We start from the raw sequence: 21,300 nt of genomic DNA, 5'->3' as shown, positions 1-21,300 counted from the left end.
AAGTATAAAATAGTCAATATTGAGTGTAAAACACAAGAGTTTAGAATCAAGAATAAGTCAAATGTAAAAGTAGGGATGTCCTGACACAGATTTTTTGACATGATCCGATTTTTTCATGATATGTTTTGGCATATCGCTATACCAATACCTTTCTCTGATAAATCCGTACTCCATTTGGTGATTCTGTAGTAAATGATGAATTATATTTGTTGTATTAAAGTGAGCCCTGTTGGTACCTCCTCGAGGAGCCCTCACTTTACAAATGTTGCAAGACGCTGTTTTACTATCATTGCTTTCCAAAGAGAAGTAGTCCCGAATCAGTCCCGACCAGGTCTGAAATCTGATGCTATCCATTCCTCCAAAAATAGCCACATCGGGCACAGATACCGATCAGTGTACCTGATTAGGACATCCCTATGTAAAATTAAAAAAATATCAAGGAGAAAAGAAACATTTCTGCAGAAAAAATGGTCAAGTCAAAAGAAAGTAGAGTACCAAGGCACATGAGGTAACAGTTTTCACAGCGTACATTCTGTAGGTGGGAGTGTGGAGTCCCTTTACTGCACACTACAGAAAGAGGCTAGGTGGTTTCAGTGACTGATGCAATCTTAAGGGGGGTCATAGACCAGAGGTTGAGTGAGCAAATGGAAGAGGGGTAATCGGTTAGATGTCCAAAATGACACTGAAAGGACATCCTTCCTGACGTTCAAATGCTGAACTGTAAACAAACGTCGAAGTTGGGTCATGGTTCAAACAGAAGACCTAATGTGAAAGTTGAGTAGACGTCCAGAACTGGTCTTGGATGGTGTAAGCAATATAGGCGAGATCTGCATGTTCATCAGACGTCTAATGTTTAGTGGTATGCTGTCCACGTTTGACAAGTGACTCTGTGTCTTTATCAAATGTGAGATGAGAGTCAAATGTGGTTCCTAACTACTTATACCTTTTCACTATTTGGACTGGTTCACCATGTTTCTGGCTGTTTTTTTGGCTATGCACTATTATTTCTAAAATCAATGACTAACTCCTTAGATTTTTGTTGTTGTTTTTTTAACATTAAGATCCAAGAAGATAAGGATTTTGAGTAGGGCTGGGCTGTATGAAAAAAAAAAACTTCCTATCACGATACTTTTTTCATATCAGTCAATATCGATATCCATCACGATATAAACCAAATAACTGTTTTCAAGCTTTAATGCTCTGTTACTCAATAGTGAGTTGTGAAGACATCAGGTCATTTTTGACTTGGTTTATTTTTTGTCAGAGGTTGAACATGACAGATGTACTGAGGAACATTATACAACTACTTTCGAGAAATAAAACAGAAACATCTACTTTACTTTATTAGTGGGCGTGTTGCAGGTGATTGACTATGACTGTGTGCATAATTGATAACAGGAGCAAATTTCCCTCTTTAAATGAGGGTTTAGCGCTTGCTACCTGCCATCACCATAGAGAGTTGGAGAGAGAAAGTGGCGAGAAATCAGACATATTGTAAGCAGCAACTGAGCCGCCGGCGGATGAAGAGGGAGGTTCATCTCCTGTGCTCTCCAGAAAGAAAGCCCCAGTTAAAATAATCAAAGCTCAGAAATGGCATTGTTGGGTAGACAATTTGTCTCCATTATTTTTATTTCTGACAGTCCAACTGTGTTGATTCGCACATGGAAGATTCTCCCCCTTGTCTTTCATTACACCAATGACTGCAGCTGTTTGTGTGTGACACTGTGCCGGTTTGCACCTGCCTTTCAAACATTCAAAATATAGATGCTAAAACAGCAACTGATAACAGTTTCAGGTTTGATAAATCACTCTGTGAGTGCTAAATGATTATATTTACATCCCTTCTTCCCAGATATGATTGGCTCATCATACCTCTGTTAAAACATGAATGAATTAACTATATCGACCACGTCTAATTATTACTAATTTTGTAGCAGAGATGTGAGAAAATACTTTCAAGAGGTAGAGGACAAAAAATGATTCGTCACTTTTTGAAGCTGGATGGAGAAGAGGAGAAGACTGATAAAGACTTCCTTGATATTCTTGTTAGGTTTTTGGTTGTTTTTCATTTTATTGATAGACTGTCACATTTGAACTGACCACTGCAGAATAACTGCCGACTGTGGGTTAGAATCAACATTAACACAAACAGTTTAACCCATGTTTTAACCCATGTTCTACCACTCTTCTGCTTCTTATTCTGTATCTGAACTCCCTGACATTACTGTGGTACCATTTCAGCCCCTCCACACATGTGAAATGTGTTCCCTCCCTCTTCATCTGTGAATATTTTAACCAATATTCATCCTCCACTCTTGCTTTATTTATTCGTTTATTCAAATTGAATCAAGTTCAATCAATGAAAAAAAAAAACTGTAACTCAGAGCTCGAGTGGAATTTCAATCCAGATTTAAAGGATTTGCAAATCAAATGATGGAGCCATCTGTTTGTGAAGCAGGGTTATAAACTGAGGCAGAGTGAGACTGACGTGCTTAAAACTGTTGAATCATCCTGCTGGCGTGCAAAGACTGGTCCAGTTATCATCATAACTAAAAGAAATACAGTCAGAACTTCAGATTGGAAAGTTATGGGGAATATTTCACAACGTGGTTCCAGTTAAACGCTGACTCAAGCCTCTGCTGTCACCATGACGTAAGAACGACTCAAACTATTACAGGAAGACTAAACTTATGTGTTCACTAATGGCTGCAACGAGCAGTTCCAGTGGTCACAGCCTGTTCCTGAGTCCAATAAAAGCCTTAAAATCACAGAATCATTTTTTGTCTCCTGCAGCCTCGGACAACTAAAGCCAGATGCTGTTTCGTTGTCCTCAGTAATTTAATCAGACGCCGCTTCGCTGCAGCTCCTCAAACTTACTCAATGATGATTATTTGTCTATTTTTCTACTGGCTCGACGTGCTCGGAGTTGGACATCTCTGGCTGGATTTTTAGAATAGATGAGTCTCAGGCTGGAGCCAAAAATCTGCAGCCACAAAAGGACAGAAGAATGTGTCTGTGCCTTCCAGCGAAAGGCCGAAACAGCTGAGTACAGTAAAAGCAGAAAGGAGGGAAGTCTGTCCCGAGAGGCCGCGTGAAGGTGTGTGCATGAGCGTTCAGGAAAACTGGACGGCTTTCACGGTTCTGTTAATCCTTTGGTTTGACACAAAGATGGCAGAGGATCATACTCTGCATTAGTTCTCGCTCAGCGTGAAGAGGAAACACTTTTAATTTGTGTAACACGTACCAGACCGGCTCTGCAGAGAGGAGACACAGTTTGGAGTCTCATCTGTGCACAGACTAACTTCAGCAGAAATGATGGAGTATTGGAGTAGTGTTATGTTTCATAAGTAAGGTACACATTTTTTTTTAATCTGAAAAGCAGTGTGCCTGTGCATCCATTATGCTACCACAAAATGAAAAGAGAGGTCTGTGCTTTCTTTAACGTTCATCCATCCATCTATCCATCCAGGCATCTTCCATCATTTATTCAGGTCCAGTTCACAGGCCCAGCAGTGTCATTAGCAAAGACTAGAGGCCTCGACCCTTGGACACTTCCATCAGCTCCTCTGAGGGTATACCAAGGTATTCCCATGACAGCTGAGAGTAGGGATGGGTATTGATAAGATTTTGCCAATGGATCAAAATTTTTATCTATTCTCTTTAGGGCTGCAACGATTAGTCGACATAATCGACTACGTCGACGAAAAAAATTCATCGACGCAAATTTTAATAGTCGACGCGTCGTATTATTGTTTTTATTGTTGTTGTCACATGGTGAAATCAAATACCAGGGGGTAATACTCATCTGTAACTTCAGTTCACAGCATGAGGTGCTGTGTTATTGGATACTTTTATGGGAAAAGATCACTAAGTTCATACGTGAGGAATATTGATGAGGAAAAATCTCCACTCCCAGAGAGCGCTGTGCGCTGACGGAGGCTCTGCATCTCCGGCTTGGACAGCCTGACAGCTCCCGGGGTTTAGCGTCTGATAACGTGATCTAGAGAGTCTCCTTCACTCTCTGTTACCAACAGTTTTTCAGGATCTAAGCGACAAACTAGTGTAAAAAATTCCCCTAACTTTTGAAAAGAGAGGAAATTTATCACTCTCAAGCTCACACTGCAGCGGTAACACTCAGCGGGGAGGAGGAGGGGCGGAGTGTGCATGAGCGAAGTGGAAGTAGCGCATGTAGAGAAACGAAACTTAACGCGTTGTCATGGAGAGTTGGGGGAGAGTCAGACGGGATCATACAGAGAGCAAAGCCCCAATGAGCAAATAAACATTAGAAAACGAGCCCAAAGTCACTAATAAGCGGTCTGTCCAACACTGCGTACAACAACTTAATTTCCCTGTTACCTGCTTCATTCAGTTTGAGATTTAGCCTATTTATTTTTTGTATAGCCAAGTACTTATATTTTTTCACGTCATCATGAATGAAATAAAGACAAACAAACAAACAAACAAACGTGACACAGGGCTGACCAATCAGAGATGAGAACCTAACTCTGGGTAAATGCAGTAAAAATGCAAAACACAGGTTGAATTATAAAGGTCTGCACCTTTTAAAGGCCAAATTAGGTTGAAACTCAAAATAATCGTGATTAATCGACTAATCGAAAAAATAATTGATAGATTAGTCGACACTAAAAATAATCGTTAGTTGCAGCCCTAATTCTCTTATCAATAACTCCCATGAATTTTCTCTGTACAAAAAGTAGCTTTACAGGTTTCCTGTGCCAATAACATTAAATTGAGTGTATAACTTATAAACATATATAATTTTAAAAAAATCACGTCACGTGACATTGATGTACTGTTTTGTTATATATCAATGACTCAAGTAGGCCATCTGGTGTCATAAAGTGGTTATAGCATTACTCTAAGTTGTTTGGAACCTCTCCGTACTTTTCAATCCAGCCATGAGCCTGCACGTGACTTTTTCTTTCACTTGCCTGTTAGAGTAGAGTAGTCAGTGGTAGAGTAGTCCCCTCTCAATTGGAAGGTCAGGGATTCGATTCCAGCTCCTGCAGTCACATGTCGAAGTGTCCTTGGGCAAGACACTGAACCCTGAATTTCTCCCACTGTTGATCAGTGGTGGGTGGATGGGTGTTAATGTGGTAGATAGAACTGATGGTTTCCAAAAGGAAATCCTCTACCATCAGTGTGTGAATGTGGTGTGGATGGGTGAATTAGACTAGCAGTGCAAAGCGCTTTGAATGGTCCGGAGGCTGGATTTGAATGTGCGCAAATGGATTAGTAAGTTGATAAAATAAATAAGTAAGTTAAAAATGGTTAAAAGGTAAAAAAAAGAATAAAACTAAAAAAAAGACACACTGGAAAAACTGAAACTTTTCAAGTTTTTTTTTCCGTCTTATTTTCGGTAGAAAATGACGTTTCAACCTTAATATAAGCCACATTACACTGACCAGTCCAGAAAAACGTCTTATTCCAAGTTGTTTAAAGAAAAAATGAGGTCTGAATTCCTTGAAACAAGTTAAAAAAAAATAAAATAAAAAATAAAAAAAATTAAAAAATTAAAAACTAAAATAACAGGCCAAATTTTTGGTAATTTTTTTTTGTTTAATGGAAAACATTTTTTTACTTGTTACAAGCAATTCAGACCTCATTTTGTCTTTAAATAACTTGAAATGAGACATTTTTCTGAACTGATCAGTTCAATGTGGCCCATATCAAGTATAATAAAACAATTTGTACTCAAAATAAGACAAAAACACTTGATGAGATTTCAGTTTTTTGAAGTGTATTCTTAGTTGAGTTTTAAAAAAGTTTTAGAGTGAGTGCTCCCACCCCCACCCAGGGTGCTCCGTTCACCAAACCTTCATTTTCTTGCTGCTAAATCTCATGTTTAGCACTGATGGCAAAACAGGAGGCTGAATACATGTGCTAATACTAATAGCTAATGTTTTTCTGACAACTTTTGCCTTAGGGATCACTTTTCTTTGAGTAAAATGTGGACACAAACACCAAACATGTCTTTTGTAAAGAATGCCATGCTGAAAGTTCTCTGCTGTTCTGTGAAGCAGTCAAACCTGGACATAGATGTAGGAACACAGCTTTTTTCCTGCACACATTAGAAAATAAAGGTAGAAAATGTTGTTACACAACCCAAAGGAGCAGGAAGGAAAAGTTGACGGCTGCACAGCTAATAAAAAATGGAGCGCTTTTCCAACATGCCATGATCAAGAGCTGGCGGTGTAAACGCCACACCGCTCCAAGAATATAATACTCTCCAGCGTGTTTTGGTTTGACACGCTCACACACTCAAACACACACACACGCGCACACGTTTCTCTAAACTTTACAGCGCAGACCGCTGCCTGACTCCCAGGCAACCTCACCATGACATCTTTACACATTTCCCACATGAGGAGGGCTTTTTTCTGGCAGCAGGCCAAAGAAACAAGCAGAAAACTCTGCAGAGAGGGTCCATAAAGCAGCGGCGGGTCAGACTTTTACCGGAGCAGACAAGAGAACAAATGTCTGGCTGAATCTGTGGCAGATGATGGAATTTCAGCGTAATTTGAATAAAAAAACTGCCCTGTAAGGAGTTTTGGCTTTCAGTTTTGTGGTATGATCAAAAAAGTCTCAGTGAGTTAGCGACAGCTGCAAGCAATGAGGTGTCTGGTGGCTTTCAGCAGAGCCAGGCCGATTGGCTTCTTGGATACAAAATACAGTTTAATACTTTGTTCGTCTGTCAACAGTTACTTTCAGGGATGTGTGTGTCATAGGAGTAAAGAAATACGCGGGAATCCCACCTGAGTTAATCTTAGGAAAGGAGGAGAACCGACTTAATCCCTGCCGGGATGTCGGTCCACACCCAGCAAAGATTCTCGATAATCACGAGGAGAAATATCAGTTTTTCCCATGACTCACACTCACGGCGAGCAGAGGTCTTCCTCCGCTCGGTGTGGTGGGGAGACTGGAGTTCAGAAAAAGGAGCCTTGAGCAGACCAGATGGTTTTCACAGTCAGCGCTCTATGATTGCATAACAGACTGTTGGAGCTCCGGCCAGCACATTATTGCACTCATGCTATTGTGTCCCAAATGAAGACAGGGGTGTGTGTGTGTGTGTGTGTCTTTGTTTGAAGAGTCTGAGTGAGGTCAGGAGGTTCCTGCAAAGGTTTTCTCATCAGTTTTTAATCCTCAGAACATGCTTTGACCTTTCACAGGACTTCTGATCAAGTTTTTGTTTCTTTCTGGAATTTATTCCAACCACAAATCTGAAATCTCAAACTGAGTTCAAGAAGGAGGTGAAAACTTTTGTTCAACACATTACAAGGATGTTTGAATCAAAATGACCCAGATATGTTTGACAGGCTGGGAGATTTTGCTCCATTAGCAGTATGACTTTCCCTGCAGTAGCTAGGGGGCGCTATGACAGTGAAACACAGATATTATTAGGATTTGTCAGACCTTGAACTTCACACATGGTCAGTTTGGGTCTAGAGATAGATACACACCACTTCCAGTTTTGTGGTGAAACACACAAAGATCAAGATCTCGAAATGATCCCAGAAAATGAGCCAAAAGGGGTCATTTTCGCACATTTTCCACAATATCTCACTTCCTGTTGACATGTCACTATGAAGTTAAAAGCCTTTTTTTTAAGGTCTCAGAAATCTGAACATATTCACAAAATGTGATCTAGTTAGGTCAGGGGTCTGCAACCTTTACTTTAATTGGAGCCACTTTGCTTCAGCTCACCTGGATTAAAGTCATTCAGGATCCCAAATATATGCATTACCTTCACAATAAGACAATGAAGTGCATAAAATTCTCTATATCGAGTCTGAAAAATTATCTAAATAAGAAGTGTTTGAATTTAAGAAATTGTACATACAATGTCTGAGTTTTGTGTTTTTAAAAATTTGCAAAAGTTTCAAAAAAATTCAAATTTGCAAAAAAAAGAATAAAAAAAAATTGCAAAAAATTTCAATAAGTTGCAAAAGTTTCACAAAATGGATAGAATTTTAAAGTGGCCAAAAAATGAATAAAATATAAAAAATTTGCCAAAAATAAAATGTAATTGTAAATCTTTTTTTAAGATAAAAAAAAAATAAAATTAATTTGCTAAAATTTCCAAAATAAATTTTAAAATGTTTGCAGATAACAAAAAATGAATTTCAAAAATTTGCAAAACATGATAAAAATGTGCAAAAATTTCAAACAATTTTGAAATTCAAAAAAATTTGCAAAAGCAAAAAAATGAAATTTCTTTAAATTAAAAATAAAATTGAAATAAAACTTGAATTTGAAAACAAATATTGACTATATTGCACAACTAATCATTTCTATTTTTTGCCAGTGTCTTGCCACGAATCAAGCATGTAAAATAATTAGCCTCATTGGCAGTTAAATGACTTCATCCACACAGAATTCAAATCTGTATTTTCTTCCAGATTTGTCTTTTTGTAGATTTTGTTTTCCTACCAGGGCTGTAAAACCTCAGGTTAGCCACAGGTGCATGGAAAGTTGGTGGGCTGTTGATGTTGTTGGAGGTGAAGTAGAGGAGATAGGCTTTATTGACAATTGTGATGCAGATCTAGTTCAACAAAATGTTAAAACATGATTTAATTTAGTGCCGATGTCTTGAATTATCAATATGCTCTGTAAAAAATATATAAATTCTTTACTTCAATGTTTTTTTTTAAGCTATAAGGAGCCACTGCAGAGGAGTCAAAGAGCCGCAGGTTGGAGACCCTTGCTCTAGGTGAAAGTTCCTCAAGAGGCTCATCTCGTAACCAACACTAGGTGGAGTCGGTTAGCGTTTTTTTTCAGGTTTACGTACAAAACCATTAAAATATCAAACTTTTCACCATGTCCCTGGAAATAGTCATGCTGTTTAAAGCATGTTCAGACTCTTAAAAAGCCCCTTCAATGGGTAATGAAAGAGTAAAAGTGATTCTAACAGACTACTCATGGTTTTGTTTATCTCAGCAGATGTTGCCAAAACAATGAGAGTGTCAGGTAACGCAGCAAACGTCCTTTGTTCTCATTTCACTCACAACAAAAGAGTCAGCAGGCTGCATTAGATTACAGGAACGCTAACTCACTCCGTTGGTTTGAGGGTGGGTCCCCCTGTTTGGTAATCTGAGGTATGAATTTCATAGATTTGGGTTTCTGTGGTGACTCTTTGTGTCTTAGAACAGCCTCAGTGCTGTTTCTGCAGTTTCTCCTCCTAACAGGAATTTGGGAGAATTTGTGACCTCCTGGAGTGGATGTACACAGCCTCTTCCAGAGTCAGGAGGTAACTAAAAGCAAAGATGGCAGAGCTGTTGTGAGGATGTTGTTTATAGGAATCAGCAGCTGCTGCAGACAGCCAGCAAACATTTTACTGCTCTACAATAAACACAGTGAGAAACATACAGTCAGTCTTTAACAGCCTGCTGGCTTACTGTGAATGTAACTGTTCCTTTCTCCATATCAACATGACAAAAAAACAACATATCTCAGCAGCACGGCGAATTATCAGATCAAGGAAAAGTGATAATCTTTTTTCGGTGCGCCTTTTTCTTGTGTGTGCACCCTCATCTTGTCTTTGCCCCCTCTTGTTGTTTGTGCATCCTCATTTGTCTGTGCATCCTCGTCTGGGTGTGCCCCCTTGTCTTGTCTGTGCACCCTCACCTTCTATGTGCACCCTCATCTTGTCTTTGCACCCTCATCTTGTCTGCATGCCCTCATCTTGTCTTTGCACCCTCATCTTGTCTGTTTGCCCTCATCTTGTCTTTGCACCCTCATCTTGTCTGTTTGCCCTCATCTTGTCTTTGCACCCTCATCTTGTCTGCGTGTCCTCATCTTGTCCGTGTGCCCTCATCTTGTCTGTGCATGCTTTTCTTGTCTATGTGCCCTCATCTAGTCCGTGCACCCTCATCTTGTCTATGCACCCTTATCTTGACTGTGCACGCTTTTCTTGTCTGTGCACACTCATCTTGTGTCTGCACACCTCATTTATGTGCCTACATTTTTTCAGTGTGCCCTCATCATGTCTAAGTACCCTCTTCTGTCTGCGCCCTCATCTTGTTTGTGCGCCCTTATCTTGTCAGTGCACCCTCATCTTGTCTGTGAGCCCTTGTCTTGTCCGTGCACCCTCATCTTGTCTATGCACCCTTATCTTGTCTGTGCACGCTCATCTTGTCTGTGCACGCTCATCTTGTCTTTGCACCCTCATCCTGCTGTGCACCCTCATCTTGTCTTTGCACCCTCATCTTGTCTGTGCACCCTCATCCTGCTGTGCACCCTCATCTTGTGTCTGCACACCTCATTTATGTGCCTACATTTTGTCAGTGTGCCCTCATCATGTCTAAGTACCCTCTTCTGTCTGCGCCCTCATCTTGTCTTTGCGCCCTCATCTGTGTGCCCATATCTTGTCTGTGTGCCCTCGTCTATGCACCAACAAATTGTCGATGGGCCCTTGTCAGTGAGCCCTCATTTTTTCTGGGTGCCCTCATCTTTTCTGTGCCCCGTCTTGTGTATGCAGCCTCGTCTGTGTGGCCTTATCTTGTCTTTGCACCCTTGACTGTGTGACCCCCTCCTCTTGTCTGTTTGCCCTCATCTTGTCTGTGTGCCCTTGTCTTGTGTATGCGCCCTCATCTGTGTTCCCTCATTTTTGCTGTGTGCCCTCAACTTGTACATGCACCCTCATCTGTGCGCCCTTGTCTTGTTGGTTCACGCTTAACTGTGTGACCTCATCTTGTCTGTGCGCCCTCCCCATGTCTGCTCACCCTTGTCTTCCCTGTGCACCCTCATCCTGTCTGTGCGCCCTTGTCTTGTGTGCCCTCTTGTATGTCCATGCACTTGTCTTGTTGGTGCGCCCCCTTCTTTCTGTAAACCCTAGTCTTGTCTGTGTACCCTCGTCTTGTCAGTGTACCCTTGTCTCTCTGTGCACCTTGTCTTGTCTTTGCGCCCCTGTGTTGTCTGTGTGCCCTTGTCTACATAAATTCAACTGGTTTCAGTCTGTGGATGTCCTTCATGAACCCACCATGGACCAACTTGGACCAAAGTTCCCACCAGCCTCCTGGGAACACTCACATCAAGCATGTCTGAACAAATTTCTGAGTGATCAATGAGAATAGAGGAGCTATTAATGTCTGAGTACTTTTTAGACACTTTAAATTCTGTTTTTGGTTTTTCCCCTAAAGAGAGTTTAAAAGATCTTTTGCAGCTTTATTTTTTAACAGAATTAAGTTTAAAGGTTTAGCAGGAAGAGAAATATTGATCAAAAGTCATCAGAGGCTGCAGAAAGACAGAAATATTCATGTGTAAGAAAGAAGCAGAAAGGCAAAACATTGTCTTAAAGAAAAACAATGTGGAAAAACAAAGTGGGCTGTGGAGTACTGTGTAATTTGCTCGCTCTGCATAGAAGGAAATCCAGCCGGCTCTGGCCCACTTGAGATGTGTAATTACTGTGAGGGGGATAACTGGCTTTGGGAAAAGGGCCAAGGATAAAATGCGCGAGGCCACGGAAAAACATGCTGCTTACCATCACCCTGTCAGGCTCAGGCAGCTCAGCGGCATGTTAAGAAGTCAAATAATGTAGACAAACTATCACAGAGACATCCAGATCACAGAGCCACACTTGGCCCAGTTTCTGACGGGATCTGTTCTCCGCAGAGTCGGTGACATAACACGCAAGAAAGTTTCACTCTGTAAACTTCAGCTCACCTCCATTTCCGTCATCACTTTGAAGGCCTGGTGATGTAACAGCCGAGATATTCGAACCAACCCCGACGCAGGTGTGCTCCCTGACGCCCGCGTTATGTGCGGCTGCTTTCCAAACAAGGCCTCAAACATCCATGTTTGGCTGAAGCTTCTGAAAGCTGCTATATCACAGATTTCCCACCTCAAAGGCAGCTGAAGAGCGCGGTGTACGTTTGATTTACTGGTCCCTGATATACATAACTCTGCTCGTTCAGACGCTCATTCATTCAAGGTGTTTGATTCATGTCTGTGAACATTTTTAGAACAGAAGCAGAAACAGAGGAGGCGCAAACCGGTGAACTTTTACACATGTGGGACCCAGCCAGGGGTTTCTGCGGTGTGTCAACATCTTCCTCGTAGATTTAAACACAAACAAACAAAGAAGCATGAGAGTAAATAAGATGCTGTACCTTTCGTCCAGCTTGGCCAGGCAGTCCAGGAGGGCCGAGTGCACCGGGCTCTCCCTGAAACAGACAAACGAGGTCACGTTACCAGATTTGCAAAACTGAGTTTGCAAGAAAATGAAGGTTAATCAAAGAAAAGACCTACTTTGAATCCTTTAGGGGCCAGACCAGGGGACAGTCCATGATCTCCTTTCTGCCCCTGATCAAAAACAAACAGAAACATTTTATTTTTCAGACTCGAGGATCAGCTTTTCCCTCATCGTCTGCTGCATTTTTGCCGCCCTGCCAAAGCATTCCTCTTCACAAGGTGCAGAGGAGCTCGCCTTCACAGCGTCAGAGTAATGAGTTCATCCTTCTTTTACGCGAGTCAAGCGGTTTATTTACACTAAAGTGAAGTCCGTTTATGCCCTTTAGTGACTCAGTTTACACCAAGCTGGCAAGAAGTGATGGGGAGTGACCGCGTGCGTGCATTCTTCTCCCTTTTCGGGCAGCAGGGATCCTGTCAGTGCATTCTGGGTCAGCGTTTGATGTGTGATCACACTGGTCCAATAAGAAACTGGTAATTGTGTTTATTTGTGCGAACAGTACAAAGAAACAAGCATAAGGACGGGAAAAGGGAGACAGCATCCACTTTATTGGACTTTTAACCCAAGAAAGAAAGAAAGACTCAGCTGATCTACTCCCTGAACAAAATTTTGAGATCAGAGGAAAAAGTACAAGAAGTCAGGTTTGGCTCCAGTGGGTGGTAAGCAGGTTATACGTAGAGGTTTAAAATGATAAAAGAAGAAACAGGAGCAAGAGATAAACTATAGAGAGGAGGTGATTTATTAAAAACTGCATTAAATCTCAAACAGGCTGTTCATCAGCTGATCAGGAGTTTAGGACCATGTTTTCAGGAGGCCGTGGGAATGTCACATCTTATCATCACTTGACATCAATATGCCGACAGGTGCCATATTCATTGACCTCACCAAAGCGTTCGACATCATCCTTATTGTTGGCGTCGGTGTGTCTCATTTCAGGGCAGCCAATCAGATTTTAAAATGGTTGAAAAAGGTGTACCACAAGGCTCCTCATTAGGTCCTCTCTTATTCTCTATTTACTCAACTCAACGCAACTTTATTTATAAAGCACTTTAAAACAACCTCAGCTGAAACAGAGTGCTGTACATAAAAGTAGAGTAGAAATAAATAAGTAAATAAAACAAATAAATCATTAAAACAATGGTGCACATAGTAAATTAAATTGTGACATTTTTCTAAAAATAATTTAAAACAATGAAACAATTAATAAAAAACTAAAACAAACCGTAAAAACACTAAAACATGACCAGAGTCTCAAGCTGGGTTAAAAGCCAAAGAATAAAAATAGGTTTTAAGACTTTTTTTAAAAGCGGACAGTGATTTATATTGATGATCTACTGCAGGTTCGCTCTGATACCCACATTTTGTTTTATGCTGATGATACTGTACTCTACTCTTCAAACTCTAACATTGCCCAAATACAACACACATTACAACCTGACTTAAGTTAATGCAAAAGTAGTTTTCTTACAGCCTGTCTCCACTTATCTTCTTGCAATGGTCTATTGATTTTCTTAAGGGAACAGTATCAGAAAAATTTGTTGAATTTAAATATTTGGGGGTTTGGCTAGACTCCCACTTATCTTTCAATCTGAATCAACTTCAAAGAAAATATATAGTCTTTTGAAATTGCATTTTCGTTCCAAAGCATGTTTCTCTTTTAAAGTTTGGAGGAGAATTGTAACACAACTGATCCTGCCAATACTTGACTATGCTGACATTGTCTACCAGAATACATCTGAAACAAATCTTCGTCCTCTTAATGTGGTTTAATAAAGGCTTTGTCGATCCATTCTCATGTGTCCATTTAAACCTCGTCATTCAAGTATGAGTCCCTGAACTGGTTGTCACTCAAATCTAGAACAGTTTCACTGGATCCAGTTCATTTTTAAATGCAACTGTTTTAGTTTTCCTCTTTATTTGAAGCAGTTCTTAATACCATTAACATCCCAATATAGACCCCGACATACAAACTATCTATTTGTAATCACCAAAGAAACTGGCCATTGTGCATTTAAATATGAGGCACCACCTGATTCATAAAGATCAATATCTTTTCCTTTTTTTAAGTCTTATTTACTTACTTATCTACAAATTCCTTGCTACTGTTTTTGATTTTGCTTTTTATGTTTTTACCATTGTTTTATTTGTTCATTTACTTTTTGCTGTTTTAAAGCAATTACTTTGTTGTTGCAATTGGGACTGACCTAGCACTTGAGAGCATTGTGAAGGTTTTCCTGATCCAAGCAGTGCTTTGGGAGATATTTAGATCCAAAATCGTGCAGCGGACGTCCGTATAATGGGATCCATCGGGGCATAGACAGCGCCGCTCCTAAAACTGCATTAATCGTCCAAAAACTCATGTTTTTCACCAATATTCCATCATGGTCCACTCCTGGTTAGTCCTCTGCTGCAGTCTGTGTCACTCCAGACGAAGACTTTTTTTACATTTGCCCCTCAAAAAAAGGAGGAAGTGGAGTCAGCTCTCCAGAGAGTACTGCGCATGCGCGGAGGGGCAATCGTAAACAAAGTCTTCGTCAGTTCAGAGGTCATTACAGCCACACAGCGCTGTCTGGAGCAGAGGACTAACCCAGAGTGGACCATGATGGAATATTGGTGAAAAACATTCATTTTTGGACGATTAATGCAGTTTTAGGAGCTGGGCTGTCTATGCCCCGAGGGATCCCATTATACAGACGTCCGCTGCACGATTTTGGATCTAAATATCTCCCGGAGCACTGCTTGGATCAGGAAAACCTTCTGGGTGAGTATTTTGTTCTGCTTCATTCTATAAACAATGTAAAAGCTGTATAAACCAAACTTATCCTTTGAAAATAAGATAGTCCATCTCAAGGTGCTATCCTCATAAATAAATAAATAAATAATTTTTGCTCAATGTAACATGAATAGCTTCATGAAGGACATCCACGGTCTTGAACTGATGTCTGTTTTTGTAAACTTCCCTCTCCATCCATCCCATTGCCACACAGGCCAGGGTCCTAAGTCATGAAGGAGGCTCCCAGTCATGGAGGGCCCCAATGACTGGGTTTGCCTCAGGCCTCTTTATGACTAAATACGCCCCTGGATGGTTGTTGGGCTGCAGTCAAGTAGCAGTAACAGCCTTGATATGGGTCCAGGATCATCCTGTGTCTTCATGGATAGCCTTCAAAACCCGTACAACGATAAATGATGGAGCCATGATGGCCACTCTATATACAGTCTATGGGTCTACCATTTAAACTTTTTAAGGATCTTTGTTTAAAGTTTAAAATTACTGCGTCCAACCTCAGCAGTGATAGCGTGTTGGTCGTGAAGGTGTGAATACCTGAATAAAATGACATTAATGGCAGATCTTGACTTTTTAAGGCTACGGTCTTTTTTTTGGCACTTTGAAGCTCTACTCACTCTGCTTACAATCCACCAGAGCCAAATGCAAATTCTTGTGAATTCCCCCGCTCTTACACTTTCATTCAGGAGTTTCTCTTGTGTCAGGACCAATTTTGCTGCGAGTACTTTCCTCTATTAGGACAAAAGGTGACAGTGAAGTCAAAGCTCTTCTTAAAGGTTCCCATCAACAGTGTTTGTTTAACAGGATTGGCATTGAAAGCCTTTCGTGGGAATTTCTGCTGAAAGAGTTCTTAAAGAGCCAAGAGTTTCACTCTGGCCAAAAGCTACACACATTCATGAGAAACGTTGAGGTTTCCACTCAAAAAAGGCTAAATGTTGGACTTCCTCCTAAAAACTGAAGAGGCTAATAAGCACTTGTACCTCCCACTGATCAAACACACACTTCATGCCTTCATTCATTTCATTTGAGATCTAATTGGACGCTTCGATCAGCAGGCGGTAGATTGATCATCATCCTGTCTCCATTAATCAGCCTTACATCCAGATAACGTGTCACATCCAAAACAAAACTGGCCTCAAACACAGCATGTTTTCATCCTGCAAGCTCATTTTCCTGCAGTCAGGGATCTGTGCCAGACCAGGCTGTCTGCTGTTTGAGGTTTGTGTGCAAATGGGTCAAACTGAGCCGGGGCAAGGTTTGGTTAGGCTCCAATATCACATATGTACGATGTAAGACTTTCAGTTCTTCCCCCTTTGGTTAACGCAGGACCAAGTATGGCATCCATTATGCGTCTCAAATGTCCACAGACAGAGTGGAAAACGCAGAAATCCAATGCATTCAAAAGGATTAGGCACGCAGTGGAAATACGAGCAGAGACTAACACGCTGACCTCTTTGTGATATCAGATCGGCGTATTATAGATCGAAAAACAACCCTCTGTGTTGACGATTCAAATCAGCTGGAACACAGTTTCATGCCAAGTACGAGCAAATTAGCGAGCCAGAAAGACCGAAAGCTGCTGCTCTCCCCTGAAGGGAAGCGAATGGCTTTTTGAGAGGCTGTACTGTAACACCAAGAGATCCGACCTCAGACATGCAAACTCAGTAAAATCACAAACAAACTCTGGATCCTGATGAAAAACCACAAGATGATCTGGTTCTTTATGCCTACAGTGCAGATTTTAATCATTTTGTTGTAGTTTTAAGCACTCTCAAGGAAGAAAATACTAACTATGGGAACCAAACATGTCAGAAATCTGATTATTTTGATTTTTGAGACAATCGTAAACCCTAAAACTCATTTCAGGGACTGTCAGTCCAGCACCAAACCCAGACCTCTCGTCTCTCTGTGCTGTGTTCTTGATGTAAACAAAGCAGCAGCAGCATCGTCTGTTATTCTGTGGATTTTCTTCACAACAAATCCCATGAACGGACCCAAACAAACACGGTGTGGCTCCATCACTCAGAGTTGCCCACTCTGTCTTTGGCTGGCAGCCTCCAGGACCATTAGTTCCCACTGAAGACATAAATCATTCAAAGGGTCAAAATACATAGACTGGATAAAAGTTATACTCCAGAACAGATGGAAGTCTCAGATTTTAGGAAACATGGCAGAGTGTTTCAGGGCCCTCACCAGGTTCATATTTATTTTTGTTGATGATTATTAAATGTTACTTAAAGGTGTTGTGAGGAGCCTTTGTTTGGTGTTGATTGCAGTGACACCTTTGGCTAGAATCTGTAGTGTTTTTACAGAAAGAAGACTTCGTTTCCCATGAGCACCGTAACCTGCTGTTGTCAACACATCACTCTTACAAAGGTTTGAATTTAATTTATTTTCTTCAATCAAGACAAATTTTCCCAGGATGCAATGCGACAAGGTATTTTTTTTATTAACAGTTTTTTAGTGATATGGTTTGAAACGAGCAAGCTAACTCCAGACCAGTAGAGGGCAGCACAACAACAGAAAAGCTCATTCAGGACACCAACAAGCTACAACCTTCATAAGGCATTGCATCTAGCCCGTTAGCATGGAGGATATTCAGTCTGTGCTGGTACTGATCGAGCCTTATTGCACAAAAGCCATCGCAGGTCGAAAATGCTAATTCTAAACCATGAACAGCTTTAGATCATCATTTAACATTGATCTGATGAGGAGGTTATGGATATCCACCGACACGTTCGGCTGAAGGTCTCCAGTTTACAAGGTCACTCTTTAAACTGGAACACCAGGAGCTGACAGAGACACATTCACACTATCAGGCTGAAAGAAGAACATCGGTTGGGAGGTACTAAACCAAGTCCATCACAGCTGGGGGTCAGATTAATGTGGACAAAGGGAAGGAGAGGAAATAAAAACACTGTGACTGCTCCAAATGTTTAGATCTAGCCAGGCGGGATTTTAGGAATATCAAACTATACTTCTTTGATGTGGGCCACCGGATCGTCAACAGCGCCATCACAGCTCTTGGTAGCTTTCTTTTCTAACAGCTGATTTAGCCACCTGTGTTAGACTTTCCTTAAAATCCGCTTGGCTGGATAGCTTCCTCAATCTTCTATTTTGGTGCTTCCGGCGGGCAGGAGTGTGAATTTGCATATTAGCTAAATATTTAGAAATCTTTGTCCAAGATCTAGATATCTCTGCTTTAGATTAACAAATCTTAGATCAATATTTAGAATGAAAACTAAATGTTTAAAAATGTTTTTTAGAATCAGGATATTTATTTTTATGGATGGGTACCTTTCATATTTGAAAGGGTGCCATACCGATGCCCTGTACCTGGCAATTGGTACTGGTACTCAACTGTACCAGTTTTCAATACTTTTTTGTGCTTATATGGTAAAAGATGTTAATTCATTTTAATTTTTTTTTTTTCAATTCAACATATTTATTTTTTGAAATGTTGTGTTTATGTCCAGCATGTAAAAAACCCTCCTTTTTTATATAGCATTTATCATTCAGATAAAACATTCAACATTTATATATAATATCTGAAATATATATTTTACAAATATTTCTCCAAATCTGCATAAAAAGGTGATGTTTTACAGCTAAATGTGGAAAAAATGTTATTCGTGGTGTGTGCAACTGTACAAGCGGCGCCCCATAGACCCTAATCCTTTATATGATGAGAATATCCATCAGCTGAAGCCCTAATGCAAACCAAAACCCGCTACACGTAAACACAGGAAGTTGGGATCCAGCATAAGTTTAGGTATTAAAAATCAAAACTTTTAATCCTGACGTCATCACAAAATGAACCACATTAAACACAATTAACATTAAAGTGTTGATTTTTGATCCTGTACCTTGACTCCTGGAGGTCCGGGGCGACCAGGGTTTCCATGTGGGCCTGGAGGACCCTGAAAACAGAGACACAGATGATTAAAGAAGGTGATCAATGGGGTCAGCGAGCAGGCCTCCGTCCCAGCAGCGGAGGAGGAGGGGTCAGATTCAGGACTAGATGTGAGGTATTCACACGTGTGTGCACATATTGTTCCCTTCCCACCGTCTGTTTGTGTTACGGGACAGGTCAGCAGCACCCTGAGGTCCCTCTGTGTTTGTGTATAGGTGCTCTGTTTGACGGGCTGCACCTCCTGCCTGTCCAAGTTATGACATATGGATGTGATTTTCCTCATCCCAGCTCCTTTCACTGGTTTCTGGGGTCCTAGAAAGTGAAGGCCACTCATCCATCACACGTACTCCCCAGTTGCTGTGTGCCATAGGTGTGTGTGATATATAACCTACTTAACTGTTATTCATGGAGCTATCTGTGCCAAAAGTTTTATCAAAAAGGACAATCTTCTACCAGTGCAGCCAGGTGGGCAGACTTTCAGGAGTGGAGTGAAGAGACTGCATCTATTTTCTCCTCTGAAGAGACCATAAATTCAAGAAGAAGAAACTGTTTGGAAAAATAAAGCCACGACTTCCTGAGGCATCCGACCGAGGAGTCCAGGGTTCATGTGCCCACAGCGCCGAGTGTGGAAAACCCTCTGCAGAAATGTTCAGAGTATCTGAACAGGAAGCTTCTGTTTCTCAAGTTTTCAAACAGACGCAGGAGGCCGAGAGCGGCGTTATCGAGCTCGTCTCTGTTATTTATCCGAGCTCAATTATCAGACGGTAGAGAGGAGGCGCACAGCTCCGCTCCCCCTCCTCTCCTCACAGGCGCTCACTGCCGGGCATATGGAGCCACTTAACAGAAGCTCATCTACAGATTTCCTCCTCCTCCTCCTCCTCCTTTCAGAGCATTCCCCTCTTCGCTCTCTGGATATTAAAACGTATGGAAGTCATTATCTCAGGATAGGAAGCGAGGAGAGGAGATGATCTGGAGGAGAAAGGGAAGGATGGGACGGGATATCTCAATTTGCATTCTCGCTGTACACAAGGTGAAGAGGCTCAAGGTGGGCGGCTGTGATCCTGACGGAGATGGAAACATAATGGGGAGAATGAGTCACTTTGTCTATCACCGGTGTGGGCGAGGAGAGGAATAAAGTGGCTCTCTGCTCGATTATTAAAAAGAGCTCCATTTAGAGACCACCAGCAAACAAAAATGGGTTAGAGCGCTGATGTAAACACACACACACACACACACACTCACACCTGAGGCCTGCACATGAGCAGCACCTGTGTTCCAGAGCTGTGACCTGCTTTACGATGTGGGCCAAGGAGTTTTACAGCATCAACACGTAGAGGGCTACTGTTTTTATTGGTCATTAACCCCGAACAGACCTGCTCACACCTTCACTGGACACATGTGGAAGGAAACACTGTGTCTTTAACCTCAAGAAATTCATATAATGGATGTTTTAAGGATGTTAACACTGCTACGTGTTATACAAGCTCTCCTCCAGCTGAGGAAACTGTGCTGGAGCCTGTCTCCTTTAAATCCATGATTAAGCTAAAAAACAGCAAATAAAGCGAAGAAATAAAAGTGTTGAGTGATGTTCAAAAGTAAGTGACATTTTTGTTAATATTATTAGGGAAGAGTGGGACAGTTTAAGCTGATACTAGGGCGTTTTTTACCTTAGGAATGTGACTACTGATCATGTTTAAAGAGGGGGTATTCTGTTGATGTCCATACCCAAACAGCAGGGGGCGGTGTATCACAGATGTTCGTCTACCAGGCCTCAATTTCACACAACGAATTCAGTTATCATGGTAATCTCTGTGTGAAGAGTCATACAGATGCCTGTATTTCTGCACTTCAACCACTAGAAGATCCCGTTCTTCCGCCATCTTGTCCGCGTGTCTCCGTCCAACAGGTGAGAAATTTTCGAGTGTGCAGTGCAGAAATTTTTGACATTAAAGGGACTGCGCGAGGGGGCATAGGCATAGACTGTAAAAAGAATGGAGGTTATCTTGTTCGGATCGAAGTGAAGTCGCCACGAAAAATGCTCCCCCTGGTGGCTGGCTGCAGTATAGGTCAAAAAATCTGTCTCTCCAGTCATTCCAGATGGGCTGTGGTCAAACTTTAAAAATTAATTCACCTGGTAGAAGTGTTTCTCACATCTAATGGTTGAGTTGATTTGAAGATATTATTTGGCTGCCCTGTATTCAAGTCCTCTTTTTTCTGAAAAGTTTCGTTTTCATTAGTTATAAGAGGTTAAAAACAAGGTTTTACATCACGCTTAACGATGATTGACAGCTGCCGTTCTTGTGAATTTTTTTCATGGATTGTAAAATATTGGGGAGGTAGAGTCAAGAAGTGATTAGACTCTCCAAAGAAAAAAAATAACTATCATTTTTGTCA

At 41.2% G+C, this 21,300-nt stretch overlaps 1 protein-coding gene across 1 annotated transcript in view; it reads right to left on the bottom strand.

The window, feature by feature from the left end:
• Nucleotides 1–21,300, bottom strand: part of col27a1b (collagen, type XXVII, alpha 1b) — a 121,700-nt gene that overhangs the window by 73,171 nt on the left and 27,229 nt on the right. The window contains exons 5-7 of the mRNA XM_074670028.1: nucleotides 18,860–18,913; nucleotides 12,268–12,321; nucleotides 12,129–12,182 (exon numbers count right to left, since the gene is read on the bottom strand). Coding sequence (XP_074526129.1) covers nucleotides 12,129–12,182; nucleotides 12,268–12,321; nucleotides 18,860–18,913 — 162 coding nt within the window. The remainder of the gene's footprint in view (nucleotides 1–12,128; nucleotides 12,183–12,267; nucleotides 12,322–18,859; nucleotides 18,914–21,300) is intronic.

This window comes from Halichoeres trimaculatus, unplaced genomic scaffold (assembly GCF_033239565.1).
Source record: "Halichoeres trimaculatus isolate MK-OKI-2021-1 unplaced genomic scaffold, fHalTri1.1 fHalTri1_scaffold_5, whole genome shotgun sequence".
NCBI classification, from domain to species: Eukaryota; Metazoa; Chordata; class Actinopteri; order Labriformes; family Labridae; genus Halichoeres; species Halichoeres trimaculatus.
Note: the sequence above shows the minus strand (reverse complement) of the source record. Positions and strands in the feature narration are given on the sequence as shown.